This window comes from Cajanus cajan, chromosome 7, assembly GCF_000230855.2.
Source record: "Cajanus cajan strain Asha chromosome 7, NIPB_CcT2T_4, whole genome shotgun sequence".
Classification (NCBI taxonomy): Eukaryota; Viridiplantae; Streptophyta; class Magnoliopsida; order Fabales; family Fabaceae; genus Cajanus; species Cajanus cajan.
In genome coordinates this window covers 40,297,055-40,313,130 of record NC_138523.1, presented here as the reverse complement: position 1 = coordinate 40,313,130, position 16,076 = coordinate 40,297,055, and the positions used below count along the sequence as shown (strand labels likewise).

The 16,076-nt window shown below is 37.7% G+C and overlaps 1 protein-coding gene across 1 annotated transcript; it reads right to left on the bottom strand.

Moving 5' to 3' along the window:
• Positions 1 to 239: 239 nt before the first annotated feature.
• On the bottom strand, positions 240 to 4,018 carry INDH (INDH1(iron-sulfur protein required for NADH dehydrogenase)). The gene is made up of 8 exons (XM_020377734.3): positions 3,858 to 4,018; positions 3,663 to 3,771; positions 3,053 to 3,175; positions 2,792 to 2,889; positions 2,466 to 2,592; positions 1,944 to 2,029; positions 1,209 to 1,334; positions 240 to 932 (listed from the first exon to the last, which is right to left on the bottom strand). Exons 1-8 carry the CDS (start codon positions 3,861 to 3,863, stop codon positions 774 to 776), a joined length of 834 nt encoding a protein of 277 aa, XP_020233323.1. The 5' UTR covers positions 3,864 to 4,018; the 3' UTR covers positions 240 to 773.
• Between the last annotated feature and the right edge of the window lie 12,058 nt (positions 4,019 to 16,076).

Sequence of the window (16,076 nt, the reverse complement as noted above, 5' to 3'; positions counted from 1 at the left end):
GACTGATGTTAATATCAACGAGAGATCCATACGAGTTTGTGATTCGATTGTGTTTGAAATATGAAAGAAATAAAATAGAAAGAGGATTTATCTTCTTTCGAGGGACCATAGAATAGGAAGAAGAAAAAAATCCAACCCCGAAAACCGTAAATATTAACACAAGCATAAAAGTAGAGGTGAATACAAAGTCCCCTTCATATTTCCCTTTTTAAGTAAGAAAAAGAAACACGCCTTCAACGTCGGTAAAACATGTAATATAGAAATCGCAAATAGTCTTATATTCCAAGTTCTCCAAAAAGTTGAGGCTAGATATTCAGTTTCTTTCGATTGGTTGGTTGACCAGCCTTGTGACTGATGTTCAACTAGACAATGCCAAACGAATCCTAGTCAAATAAGTATCATCATTTATGCTAAGATTATTACAAACATATAGGCGGCCACAATGAGGGGTTGATATATAAGATGAATGTTGAATTCACCTCATGTTTGGACCTCAAAATAAAAAATCCCCTCATGTTCTTTTCAACATTTAAGAACATATTCCACATAGCCATGCCATACCTTGCGTAGAAACTACCACATCTAGTTGGTCCAGAACCGCAGATTCTCTTTGACAAGATGTTGCTCTAGCTACAACTACCACAATTCTAAATCTAGTGCCGGGTGTATATCTGGTAAATTTTAACAAATTTTAAAATAAGTAAAATCCTGTATACAAAGCATCAGGGAAATTAGCTCGCTCTTCTTTTATTAATTAATTAAATAAATGCATTTCATAGTATTATCTCTGGTTGGAACTGTTGTTTCTTGAGTTTCTCAGCAACTTTCTCAGCTAACTCGCCATACGCTCTGGAAACTACTGAATCTGGTGCGGCCAACACTATAGGGTGCCCCTCATCACAAGCTTCTCTGATCTCCACTTCCAGTGGTATCTGGAATAATTATTAAATTGAAAACTTGTCAGAAATACCCAATAAATAAATTATTAAACACGCATATTCTTCATGCACAAAGAAATCGTATAGCAACATCAAAGAAAAGTAAAAAGTGATCAGTTAGTGGTCGCATAAAAATTATAAAAAGATTAAAGATCCATCATTAAGTAACTAAGAAACCTGTCCAATTGCTTCATTCAATAAAGTCCCCATTAAGTATCAAAAAAATTTATAATTTTAAAAGTACAATCTACATACAGATAATCAACATACCTCGCCTAAAAATTCTAATCCCATTTCGGAGGCTGTCCCATGAGTCCCTCCTTTACCAAATATGTATGAAGGTTCACCACAATGTGGACACTTAAAGCAGCTCATGTTTTCTACAATTCCCAAAATCTGTAAGGACAGTTCGAATTCACATATGAATGAACATCAAAGGTAGGACGCATTCACAGTTTATAGATTATACACGAAACGCCATGTCATAAAAAGTAATGGTCAATATATCAATGGTAGGCATCGTGGATATTATTCTTAGCATCCTAATTGGCACACAAAAGTGCTCAGAAATTTAAAAAAAAAAAAACTAAAAAAACAAGCATGAAAACAGGCCATATAAGCATAAATTTATATGCTTCCACCAGACCTTGGATACAAGATACGCTTCTTGTCTGTATTCAGACCAATTTTAGCATCATAAATAATTTACCGAAATAAGCTATTATGATTTCTAAAAGCATAGCACTCACTCTAATGCCTCACACTGATTCCAACCAAATGCAATCTACTAATTCAACAAAACTGAGATTTCAGAGAACCTATTAAGGATTGAGTGCTGGTGTGCCACTGGCTCAAAAACCATGCAAATGACAGCACAATGCTATCTTACTATATGCACATAACAAATGATAGAGTGTTGAACATGAACAGAAATGTATACACGTGTATATTACTCAAAATCTCATAAACATGTAAGAAAGCAAGTGCACCAAGTGATTATCATACCGGAACATCAACTTTATTGAACATTTTTACTCCCCTCCGGGCATCCATTAATGCAACATCTTGAGGAGTTGAAACAATCACCGCACCTACCATACAAGCAGCCATGAAAATGAATAACCAAAGAAAACTGACTGTACAGAAACTAGTTAAAAAAATGTCAATATGAAGGAATATTTGCAATACTGTTATAGTAAGAAATACTAGATATCATGATACTTTGTTCAATTTTATCTTTGATTGATTTAATTAAACTTTTATAAATTATAACTCAAATAATATTCAATTGAAAATGTTTCAATTCTGAATTAACAGAGCATGGTAAACTTGTCTTGCCACAATCTTCAAGTATAGTTTGTTGCATATATTAAGCAGACGAGAACCAAAAAAACTACATGCATAAAGCCAGTCAGAGTGAAGGTTCAATCTGTTTGTCAAAGTTGCTTTTTAAACTTCTCCCACAGGTTATCCCCAAAAAGAGTCTCTGACTATAACTATCTTCCTAATTCCTAAGTGGCTAACTACCTGATAATTGCAGATTTTGAGACATAGCTATCTGGACATCACCAGTGCCGGGAGGCATATCCATCACTAGAATGTCAAGAGTACCCCAGTCAACTCCCCTTGTCATTTTCTCAAGTGCATTTGATACCTAAAATAATCCAGCAATAGAAATTCAGATAAAGAACAACAGACGTGGATTTTTGCAAGAACATGTATTCAATAAGAAATCCTTCATAGTATATCCCAAGTCCCAAGAAACAACTAAAGTTGCAAGTTGCAGAAGACAGTTACAGCAAGAAATAGTAAACCAAAGAGAACACTAAAAAGAAAAGTAATTATAGGCATACCATGGGACCTCTCCAGACAATTGGAGCATCCTTCTCCACAAGGAACCCTATTGACATACATTTGATCCCATAATTTTCTATTGGAATCATTTTCTTATCTAAAAATAAATGAACAAGATATTAGCATAAACTGTAAAGGAAGCTGGAAGAACCTTAACCACAAAACTAAGCTTAAATCATACAACTCATATTGCTTTGACATTATCACCATTCACCACCACTGAAGATGACTGTTTCCATGAAAAGACAGAAATGATGTACCTTGAGTGGCTTCAGGCTTTGTATTGATGTTCATCATGGTGGGAATGCTGGGTCCATATACATCGGCATCAAGCAAACCAACCTTAAGTTGACACTTACTTGCAAGTGCAACAGCCAGATTAACTGCCAATTCAATTCAAAGTTTAAACGGCACTCCTAGCTTAATGATTTTAGCTTCTCCAAACAGCTGATTTTAGCTTAATGATTCAAAGTTAAACTAGGTACCAGGAATTTACAAAAACTCACACACTGCTCCACAAATTGCATTAGGATCTTCTCAGATAAACATCTCCAGAAACATTTATAAAAGAGAAAATAAGAAGAAAAGATGAAATTAGCTTCTCTATAAGCTAAAATTAGCTTAAGCATAAGCTATTTTGTAGAAATTCTCCCCTGTTAGCTTTCTCCAAAATCTTGTTTTAAATTTGTGCATAACTTAGTTTTAGCTTAAAAAACTTATTTCATATTTTCTTCCTATTTTTCTCTCCTATACGTGGTTTACGATAAGCTTAATCAAGCATGCCCTTATTGAAGTTAATTAGAATTAGCACACGGAGAAACCCATCCAAACATGAATGTGAAGGAAAAATAAAATATGAAAGGGTTTTACCAGCAGTAGTGGACTTGCCCACACCACCTTTGGCAGAGGCGATGGCTATGGTATCCTTGACCCCATTTATGCGAAGATGCTTTGCATAGCTCCGAATGCTTCCCAGACTCTAACCACAAATATACAACATACAATTACCCAAAACATTAAGACAGATAAACAAACAGCGAATTCAACAGCCTTCAGATCCCTCACCCTCATCAATTGAATGCTAGCCACGCTGCTTCAGTGAAGTAACACTGCACTGTAAACCCTAAGGAACACAGTCGTTTCGCTTGGTTCTCCCATAAGCCAGGCACTTCGCTTTCAGTTTTCAAGCCATGTTGTTATTCTTATACTTATACCTCCACTCTCTCTCTCTCTCTCTCTATCGTCATTCTTTGAGACGGAATTAATAGTTATTTAGGTTTAAATTCGATCACTAATTTTATTTTTTTTTAGGTTCAATTTTGTATTTTAACTTATCCTTAACATAAATCATTTTGTATTTTTATCCCATGTCATGACACCTTTTTTTTATAATAACTAATAAGTAACTGTGCATGAAACTTTCTTTTACTAAATAAATATTAGTTAAACATTTTTACATTAAATAAGAATAAAATAATAAATAATAAATAAATATAATGCAAATTTTATATTAAACATAAATAAAACTATATTTATAAATCATTTTAATGTCATAAAAATATTCAATTGAAAAATACATAATATTTTACAAAATAAAAATACCATACTCAATACATTTAAGCAAATGAAGATGCAAATAGTATGAATTTCTTCTACCATTTAACAATATATTTTATATTTAACATAATTATTAATTTACACATATATATATATATATATATTACTTTTTTAACGAAGATATAATTATAGCTTTATATATTAATTTTTAAATTTATCAATAAGTAAAGTGTACTATAATATGATTCCTATTTTAATATAAAATAATAAGAATATAATATCTTGCATGTTACATATTATTATTTAATGAACAAATTATCATCTATATACTAATTATTACACTCTTATCCAACTACAAAATGAAAGATGAAGTAAACTCAGAGAATAAGTAAAAAATAATAATAAAGAAAAAATTAAATAATTATATCAAGAAGAAGCTTCGTCAAGAAGTATTTTTGTGTGAGGATGAAAAAATTTATAAATAGGTCCATAACTCTTGAAATTGCATTATCTTATACTAAAACCGATTCAAAAATCTCTTAATCATTTTAGTGATTTTTTTTAACTAACATATTTAAAACTTATAATTTTAAATCTTTTAGACAATTTGGTAACTTAAAATATATGTTATATTTAAGATTTAGGATTCAGAGTTTAGTGTCTTTATTTAAATTCGATCACTTTTTTTTAGGTTCAATTTTGTATTTTAACTTATCCTTAACATAAATAATTTTGTATTTTTATCCCATGTCATGACACCTTTTTTTTTATAATAACTAAAAAGTAACTGTGCATGAAACTTTCTTTTACTAAATAAATATTAGTTAAACATTTTTAAATTAAATAAGAATAAAATAATAAAATAAAAAATAAGTATAATGCAAAATTTATATTAGACATAAATAAAACTATATTTATAAATCATTTTAATGTCATAAAAAATATTTAATTGAAAAATACATAATATTCTACAAAATAAAAATACCATACTCAATACATTTAAGCAAATGAAGATGCAAATAGTATGAATTTCTTCTACCATTTAACAATATATTTTATATTTATATGTGTGTGTGTAAATTAATAATTATGTTAAATATAAAATATATTGTTAAATGGTAGAAGAAATTCATACTATATGTACTATCCACACTCCAGAGCCGAGCTCCCAGCTCGGCATCACAACATAAGACGATCTCGGGCACGCGTCGCGTGACGTCAGATCGGCACTTAAATAGATCATAACCGATCTCAGGGGATCTCGCTCCAGATGAGATCCGTTATCTAATCATATCATATCTCATCTTAGGCCCAAGGCCCAACGCAACCCTAACTCACACTAAGGTACGTGCATTATTTATACGAGACTCATATTCACACAAACCCTAACTTTAGCATCGGAGTCTCTTTTGCAGGTACCACCCCCATCTTGGAACATCAACGTATCAGCGAAGGAGGCTCACCAATCTTACTCGGCAGATCATCTCTACGGTAGATTTCCGGTAAGAACATTTGGCGCCCACCGTGGGGCCGATTGAGACAAGCTCTTATCGGCCACGCTCATGGTATTCACCAGAAGCCATAGTAGACGCGTAACAGACGACGCAGAACATTCAACTGCCATGGATAACGAAGCCACATTAAGGAGACTGATCGACCAGGTCGAACAGATGCGACAACAACACGATGCCGATCTACGCAACATGCGCGCCAAGCATGAAACCGACCTAGCGACAATGCGGACCGCCAATGAAGCCGACCTGGCGGCGTTGCGCGCCGAGAACGAGCGTATTCGCGCTCAACTCCCTCGGCGTCCCTCTGATCCTCAGCCTCAGGCGAGCAACCTCCACGGGGAAGAGACACACTTAGTCTCCCAGCCCCAGACTGCAACTAGGGGCCCAACCCCCAGACCTGCTTCACACCGATCTCATGCACCAATGCACAAGCCGACCAATAAAGACAGCAGGGCTCCTACTCATGTCGTAGGGGATCAGACAACCTTCTGCCGCCACCCTTTCGTAGATGGCATTATGGAGACACCACTCCCTCACGGGTGGAAGCCTCTCCACCTCGATCGCTACGATGGCACGACAGACCCAAACGAGCACATCGACCTATATACGACACAGGTAAACCTCTACACTAACAATGATGCTATTCTGTGTAGGGTTTTCCCAACCTCGCTCAAAGGGGCCGCGCTCAACTGGTACACCCAGCTGCCAGCCGAGTCCATTGACAGCTTTGGCACCCTGGTCAGCCGGTTCACGGCACAATATGCAAGGAGCCGACCACACCACATCACCTCTGCCGCCTTAGCCAGTCTCAGACAGAACGATGACGAGCCACTCCGGGCGTTTATGGAGCGATTCACCAACACCTCGGTAAAGATCAGGAATCTAAACCCCGAGGTTGCCCTACACGCCATGCTCATGGCACTCAAACCTGGACCGTTCGTCGACAGCCTATGTCGTGAAGCACCTCGCGATATGGACGACCTCCGTGCTCGTGCCGCTGGGTACATTCAGATGGAGGAACATTCTGCTTTCCGTGACCAAGTTCGCAGGAAATCACAAGTAAAACCCGACGGTGGCCACAAGGACAAGGTCAAAGTCAATAATGACAGCGAGTTCAAGAAGTCGGCTAAGACGAATAGAGGGGGGAGATATGACTTCTATACTCCCCTGAACACGCCCAAGGTACATATCCTGGAGGAGGCCAGTAACAACAATCTGCTCACCCTACCACCGCCAGGGCACACCCCCAACAGCACCGACAAATCCTAGCATTGTCGGTACCATAGGAATCATGGTCACACCACCGAGGAGTGCCGCTCACTTCGAGACTGTATTGAAGAACTCATCCAAGCAGGCCACCTCGGCCAATATGTCCAGCGACAGCAAGGTCACCGAGGAGGCTATGGCGGACGAGGACGGGGCCGAGGCCGTGGTTTAGGGGCTCGCACAGACCAACCCTCTAGTTCTCAGCATAATGTCGGCGGAGCAGTGCAAGCCGAGATAGGCCAAAAGACAGGATCAGCTCCCCTACGAGGAGTGATCAATACGATTGCAGGCGGATTTGTAGGGGGAGGTGCCACCAGCTCGGCCCGGAAGAGACACCTGCGTAATATCAATAGTGTCCACTCCGCTACCTCGACATCGCATCAGAGCTCACCTCCGATCTCTTTCTCCGACGAGGACTACGCTGGCGTCAGCCCCAATCAAGATGACCCCATGGTCATCACCGTAGAAGTAACCAACTGGGAAGTTCAAAAGACACTTATTGACCAAGGAGGTTCGGCCGACGTTCTATATTGGCCAACCTTCCTCAGGTTATACATCCCCCACTCTCTCATCCAACCTCACACAGAGCCCCTAGTTGGTTTTGCAGGAGAACGAGTACACACACGGGGATACTTGGACCTGCTGACCACCTTCGGAACCTCTCCGGACACAAGGAGAATTATGGTCCGATACCTTCTTGTGGAAGCCAACACCTCCTATAACATCATCATCGGGAGGCCGACATTGAATCATCTTTGAGCAGTGGTGTCTACTCCACACCTAACCATGAAGTTCCCAGGAAACGACGGTAAGATCATCTCCGTCAAAGGAAATCAGAAGACAGCTCGGTAGTGCTACGTCGAGAGTCTGAAGGTCTCCTTGTCTGGCGAGCAAAGCAAGCAGGACCCCCCCCCATCGTGGCTCACAACAACCACGTGGGGGTCACTAACCTCGGCCCAAGGACCGATCCCCGTAGGGGAGGACAAAGCCCCGCTGGCGAGCCCAAGACAAAGCTCAAACCCACCAAGAAGCTTGCAATCCCCAACTACAAGAACACGGCGGACAACCAACACCGCGAACCCGGAATGCTTCGCATCCCAAGTCCTATCTCAGCTAATTTTATATAAATGAGTTATGCACTATTTTCCCACCTCAGTCTCTTATCCCAAAAATGGGTTTTGGCTGAGAGGGTTTTTAACGAGGCACATATATTCATCAATAAAATAACTCATTCTTCTATTCACAATCTCTTATCTCCATCATTTTACCACAAGGTGCTCTATGTTTAAGCACACTTACCTGAGGTCGAGTTCGAACCTTAATAAATTCTATTTTACTCTAATTTAAGGTCGAGTACGAACCTTAAGCACACTTACCCGAGGTCGAGTTCGAACCTTAATAAATTCTATTTTACTCTAATTTAAGGTCGAGTACGAACCTTAAGCACGCTTACCCGAGGTCGAGTTCGAACCTTAATAAATTCCATTTTACTCTAATTTAAGGTCGAGTACGAACCTTAAGCACGCTTACCCGAGGTCGATTTCGAACCTTAATAAATTCCACATTACTCTAATTTAAGGTCGAGTACGAACCTTAAGCACGCTTACCCGGGGTCGAGTTCGAACCTTGATGAAACACATTACACCCCAGACTCCGAGGACCTCGGCATGATCGACTTAAGGTCAAATTCGAACCCTCGCAAGAATTAGTTAACAAAAAAATCTGAGGTCGAGTTCGAACCTTCACAAAGATACAATAGACACCGAGGGTATCTCTCAAAACGCGCAAAAAAGAAAACCCAGGCTTTAACGTAAAAGCAAAAGAAAGCGCAATAACAAGTAGACAAAAAATACATACATACAAGTGATGTTTCCAGAGTTCTACACTTGAATTCGAAACAGAAAGATAAAGTAGAAGAAATTTAGCTAAGCCATTACAAAATTGGCCTACGCAGAGGCATTCTCGCTGGAGTTGTCCTCGACATCATCCTCCCTTACCAACTTCCCGAAGCGGACGACCTTTTCCACATGCATAGCGGACAAGTCAAACCCCGGCGCAAGGAGCCTGGCCTGGCGAGCGGCCTTGAGGAAACCCCTCTTATGCTCTACCACAATAGAGTGTTCGGTCTCCTCGAGTTTCCTCTCCAGCCCCACTTTGGCCTCCTCCAACTTCGCGAGGTCCACCCTCAAAGCGGCATTCTCCTCCACTTGGCCGCCAAGAAGCACCTTGTCACAGAGACGTTTCTCGGCCGCCGCCACCAGCTCAGCCTTCTGCGCAGTGACTTCATCCTCTAAAGCACGCGCACATGAGCTCGAGAGGAACTAGAGAGCTCCTGCAAGTCGCGAACCTGAGTAGCATAGGTCTCGCTCGACCGTAGGGAAATCTCCAAAGACCTCTGAAGCCTCTCCACCTCCCTCTGAGTAGCTTGAAGCTCGGCCTCGTTACGCAGCTTAGCCTCCCCGAGAGCACCTGCCAAGGCCCGGTTCTCATCCTTCAAAGCTTTGTTCCCCTCCCTTAGGGCCTTGGCTTCTTCCTTCAAGGGCTTAACTCGGCCCTTCAGCCTGGCCAGATCCTCCTGCTGCTCGGACCACTTGTGCTTCCAGTGGCCCACAATAGCCATAGTCCTCTGAAGGAAGACTTGAGCAGCGTCAAAGCCTTCCACAGGCCCGGCCTCCTCGATCATCCCCTGATCCTCCGAGCTCAGTGCACCCTCGGGGAAGAATCTCTCGGCGGTCACCCCAGCGCTCCACAGCGAGTTCATGTCGGTTGAGGCGCTCACATGGTCCAGGCGCACATCAAATCGACCCTCCCCGAAACAGTGAGCAATATATCGGCTCCGGGAAGCCCCCTGTGACGGCCCTGACGATGGCGCAGAAGCTGCAGGCGTAGCCGAAGGGACCTCGGAACTTGGCTACTTGCCGCGAGTCGTAACAGAAGCAGAAGCCAGCGTCCCCCGCTTGGCAATAGGGGGCCCACGTCTGGCACCTCCGACCTCGGAGGCACCGGGGTCTCGACAGTGCCCCCTTCCTGCAAAAACCGACCTCATGTCAAGAAACAAGAATCTAACGTACGAGATAGAAGGGAGAGCGAAAAGCGAAGTACTCACCTTGGCAGCCTGGGCGACCTGCTCAGCATCCAGGATCTCCACCTCAGCAGCCACCCCGGCCTACAAAGAGAGACAACACCTCAACAAACCAAGCCAAATCAACATAGAAAATAAATTAAAGCACGAAACACTTACTTCAGCAGAGGGAACAGCTTGCTCCGAAGTCCCTGCAACAACCACTGGGGGAACCTCCCCAGGTGGAGGGCTCCCAGTGAGATCGACTGCATCGGCATCTGTAGCCTTGGAGGTCACCTCCTCCATTTCGCGAGGAGCAGAGGTCCCCCCGACCTCTTTATCGCCCCTCTTTCTTTTTTGGTTGACCTTCAAGGGGGAAACCTCCTCCTCTGGAGGCTCAGGGACCTCGAGCTCAGTCACGCTGTAGCGGTGCTTCAGCTTGCGCCACTTATTCCTGTCCATTATGCCTACAAACACAACATACCGAAGCACATCAGAAAAAGGATTTTCACAAACCCTAATAATCTAAAAAAGGGCGAAATACTCACTCTCCAGGTCCCTCTCCCTATATGCTGAGTTCGCAAGCGACAGAACGAGCTTGCAATCCAGCGGACGAGGAAGCACTGCGAGATTCTCGACGACGGCCGCCTCCGAAGCCGTCAGTTTTAATTGGCCCACCCCATGAAACCTAGACGGTTTGGGGCACCAATAGAAAAGGAACTTCGGCAGCCCGCCGAAGTAAAACGCCCCATCCTCCAATGGGTCGACACCCACAAGAGCAACCCGGAAAAACTCTTGCTTGAAATTCTTGTATGAGTGGGCGTAGAGGGTAAACAAACCCCCATCCCTACTCCCACTTAGAGACAGTATACCGTAGGGCGGAACGCCTATCTTCAACTGATAAAAATGAAGAAAGACGAGAAGAGACACCTCTACCCCTAGCACTGAACAGAGGACTTGAAAAGCCCTCAAAAAACCTCAACTATTGGGGTGTAACTGGCAAGGAGCCGAGTTGACAAAGTTCAAAAAATCACACTCAAATTGGGTGAAGGGAAGGCAGACACCTAAATCCCTAAAAAAACAATGGTACATATAGAAATGGGGAGAGTCAGTAGACTTCTCCATATACACGCCCTCTCCGGCCTGACACGGTTCAAGACGGATCATTCGGGACACAGAAGGGTCACAGATTCTGAGCGATCTCAAAACTGTATTGACTTCAAGAAACGACCGGAAAATGCTTTGGGCCTCCGCCATCTCGCGCCGAACCCAGTCATACCCAGGAATGCCTGGAACGAGGTCCGCTGGCAGCACCACCTCCTTCTTTTTTGCAGCGGCGGCCGTTCCGGCAGCCGCCGCCTTACCCCGTGCCTTGCCCTTGGCAGGCGCGGAGGAACCAACACCACTCCCTCCAGCCATAAAGACGACAAGAAAGACCCAAAGAAGAGTGGGGAAGAAAGAAAAAGAAAACCATAGAAATAAAGTACCTGGTACTCTTCCTCAGAAAATAACCCTAATAATGACTTGGTTACCGAAAACAACGACGGAGTCTGTGAAAATGGAGGCGGAGAACGAACGGAAGCAAGAAAGCAAAGAGAACTATCGTACTCGAGAAGCCAAAGAGTGAAAGAAAGTAAAGTGAATGAGAAGAGACGCGGGAGAGAGAAAGAAAAGGGTTTTTCCCCAAATTCAAAAAGGTCACGGCTCGTGTCAGCCAAAAGGCACATCTAACGACACATTAATTGGAAACCATCATTGCATAACCGTCATTCTCATAAACGCGCCACCTGCACGTTTTCGGGAAATGACTAGCTATGACACATGGCTCCTCAACAAGCAAGCATACACGAGGGGTCACAGCCACTTGACGAGCTCGATCTTAACTCCTTGACCCACGGTCTTCGGAGCTCGGGGGCTAGTGTACTATCCACACTCTAGAGCCGAGCTCCCAGCTCGACATCACAACATAAGACGATCTCAGGCACGTGTCGCGTGACGTCAGATCGACACTTAAATAGATCATAATCGATCTCAGGGGATCTCGCTCCAGATGAGATCCGTTATCTAATCATATCATATCTCATCTTAGGCCTAAGGCCCAACACAACCCTAACTCACACTAAGGTACGTGCATTATTTATACGAGACTCATATTCACACAAATCCTAACTTTAGCATCGGAGTCTTTTTTGCAGGTACCACCCCCATCTTGGAACATCAACATACCAGCGAAGGAGGCTCACCAATCTTACTCGGCAGATCATCTCTACGGTAGATTTCCGGTAAGAACACTATATATATTACTTTTTTAACGAAGATGTAATTATAGATTTATAGATTAATTTTTAAATTTATCAATAAGTAAAGTGTAGTATAATATGATTCCTATTTTAATATAAAATAATAATTATATAATATCTTGCATGTTACATATTATTATTTAATGAATAAATTATCATCGATATACTAATTATTACACTCTTATTCAACTACAAAATGAAAGAATGAAGTAAACTCAGAGAATAAGTAAAAAATAATAATAAAGAAAACAAATTAAATAATTATATCAAGAAGAAGCTTCTTCAAGAAGTATTTTGTGTGAGGATGAAAAAATTTATAAATATAGGTCCATAACTCTTGAAATTGCATTATCTTATACTAAAAACGATTCAAAAATCTCTTAATCATTTTAGTGATTTTTTTTCTAACTAACATATTTAAAACTTATAATTTTAAATTTTTAGATAATTTGGTAATTTAAAATGTATGTTATATTTTAAATTTAGGATTTAGAGTTTAGTGTCTTTATTTTCTTATAATAAAAAAGAATTATGAAAAAAGATTTACAAATCTCATAATTATTTTGATAATTTTTCATAATTAACATATTTAAATTTTTTTATTTTATTTTTTGTAATATAATTATGTTTTGATAAAAAAATATTTATAAATCTAGTAATTATTCTGACATTTTTTTTGTAATTGATATATTTTAAAAAAAAATTAATTTTATATTTTTAGATATTTTGATAAACTAAAAAAATATTTATATTTAGGGTTTTTAGATTTTAGGATTTAGTGCTTTTATTTTCTTATAATAAAATTATCTATTAATAAAAATGATTTACAAATCTCATAATTATTTCGGTAATCTTTTTTGTGACCGACATATTTTAAACTTCTAGATAATTTGATAAATTTAAAATTAGTTTTATAATATATCATGTTTTAATAAAAAAAATATTTACAAATCTCACTATTATTCTAGTGATTTTTTATAATTGACTTAAATTTTAAATTTTTAGATAATTTGATAAACTAAATAAAGTTTTATATTTAGAATTTAGGATTTTAATTTAGGGGTTAATGATTTTATTTTATTATAATAAATTATTTTATGATAAAAAGAATTTCTAAATCTCATTATTTTTTTAGTGATTCTTTTACTGACATATTTAAAATTTTTAATTTTAAACTTATAGATAATTTGCTAAATTAAAAAAGGTTTTATAGTGTTTAAAATTTTAGGGTTTATGGATTAGAAGTTAGGATTTATTTAAGTGATTTTATTTTATTGTGATAGAATTATCTTCATTGAAATTATTTTAGTGATTTTATTTTCTTAAAATAGGTTAAGTATTTTTGTATAAATTATTTTAAAGAATATTTTGTTTAAAGTCACTATCATGTTTTATTATTTTTTTATATTTTGTTTTAACTTTTAAATCAAACATAATCTTTTAAATTTGATAAATTTTTAGTAAAGTTTTTAAATCATTATTAATCTTTATTAGTACATGATTTTTATCCTTAGTTAATAATATTTAATTGTTTATTATCATAAGAAATTTACATAATTAACATTGTAGAAAAAGGAAATCCTATCGTATCAAAATGACATTCATAAATAATTCAATAAAATAGAAAGACATTATAAAAAATAAAAGGTGTTAAACAAATATTTCAATAACATTTAAAAGAATAACACCTAAATATAAAATTACAACTAAAGTATATTTCTCCTTTCTCTCTCTTTCCTATTGATGGAGTCCGAATTGGATGAAGCTCCATTGATTTGCTTCACGCCACTCCTTCTTGTATTCCTTGAGAATTCTTCAAGGATTGAGGCCAAAAGAAGAAGGATAAGTGTTGAATTAGGCTCGCCTAAGCTCTGCAGATTAGAGTTCTATGGCTACAAAGAGGAAATCTCAAGGCAAAGAGAAAGCTTTCCTAACTCAAATGGTGACTTTCGGCTAGAGAGAAAATGCAAATGTATCTCTCATAAAATGCTCAAAGTGGGAATTTACACATGGAGTATCCTATATATAAGTCACGGATAGTGTGCAAAGGAAACTAAGTGGCCGAGAGTTTAAATTAACCATGGTATGGTTAATTTAAACCCTTGGCACCTAGAATTTAAATTTGAATTTCAAATTTGAATTCCTTTCCTAGATTCTCGGCACCAAATTCGTCACTCACATGTGAGGCTTGCATTCTAATGTGATTTGGTTCACATTTAGAGTGAATTTGAGTCACACCATGTGCACCATCCACATGGCCGGTCACATGATTCTAAATGCACTTTAAATGTGTCTCAAATTCCATTAGACACAAACTCACATGAAATGAAAATTATAAATGACCGAAATACATGGCCCAAACACAACCTACTATACTTGGTCAAAATGCAAGGCCTTCAAATAAAATACAAGCCCAATTGAGCCAACCCTTCTCTGCATGGGCCTTAATGAACAACCCAACTAAAAAGTGTCATGGGCTTTTCTTGAGCATTGGTCCATTCCTCCTTCAACCTCTTGACCATAGTCCTAGTAATTGGACCCTTGGCCCATAGGCCTCCATCATTTTTCTTTTCTTTCTCTTCTTATGTTTTCTCTATCTCATATTCTTTTTTTCTTTTTGTTTATCTCTCATTTTTTTTCTCATTTTTTTTATCTATCAATATCTTTGTTTTTAACTTTTTTATCTATCAATCTTGATGTATAATTTATCAATATTTATATTTTAATTATTAAATATGTTAAAATATGTGTGAATTATTAAATATTATATATTGTTAAAATTTTAAATTATTAAATTTTAATAAATTTTAATTTTTAATAAAATTTAATATTGAAACATCAAAATTTTAAACACGCATTAAAAATATATTTTAACAATTCTATCGATTAATGAATATTATAATTTTGAACATATTATTCAAATTCAATAATATAAATGAGAAAATATAAATGTATAAAGGATATGAAACCAAAATCAATTATTTATTAAAAGATTGAAAAATTTATTGATTTTATTTTCTTTATTCAAGCATTGTCATTTATGTTATTTTTTTATTAATTGCATTGTTTTCTTAAAAAAAATCATATTATTCTTTGAAATCTAATTAATAAAATACTTTCAAATCTTATAAATTCTTAATATACAAATTAAATCCATTAAAATTCATATTGCAAAATCTTGATTAAAAAAGTTTTTTAAAAAAATAAAAAAGTCATTACATTTCCACATAAAATCTTTTAAAAAAAATATTAAAAGTTATTAAATTTTTATAAAGTCTTTTAAAATCTATAAGACTTTGTTACGCTAAAAAAAACTTATAAAATCTCCACCCAATACACCTCATAAAAAACTTATTTAAGCTTAAAAAATAATCTTGTGTGATATTATAAATTATTATTTATGATAATAGTACCTTTAACCATTTTGACTAGGATCTTTATTGAATCAGATTAATCCAATGAACTCAACAATCTTAACTAATTAAATTTGTTTAATTTCCTTTTTGTTTGGTTCCAATCCAAACCAAATCAATTAAACCTAATGTTGATTGGTTTAAATATCAAATTTACACATTTAAAAATTGAA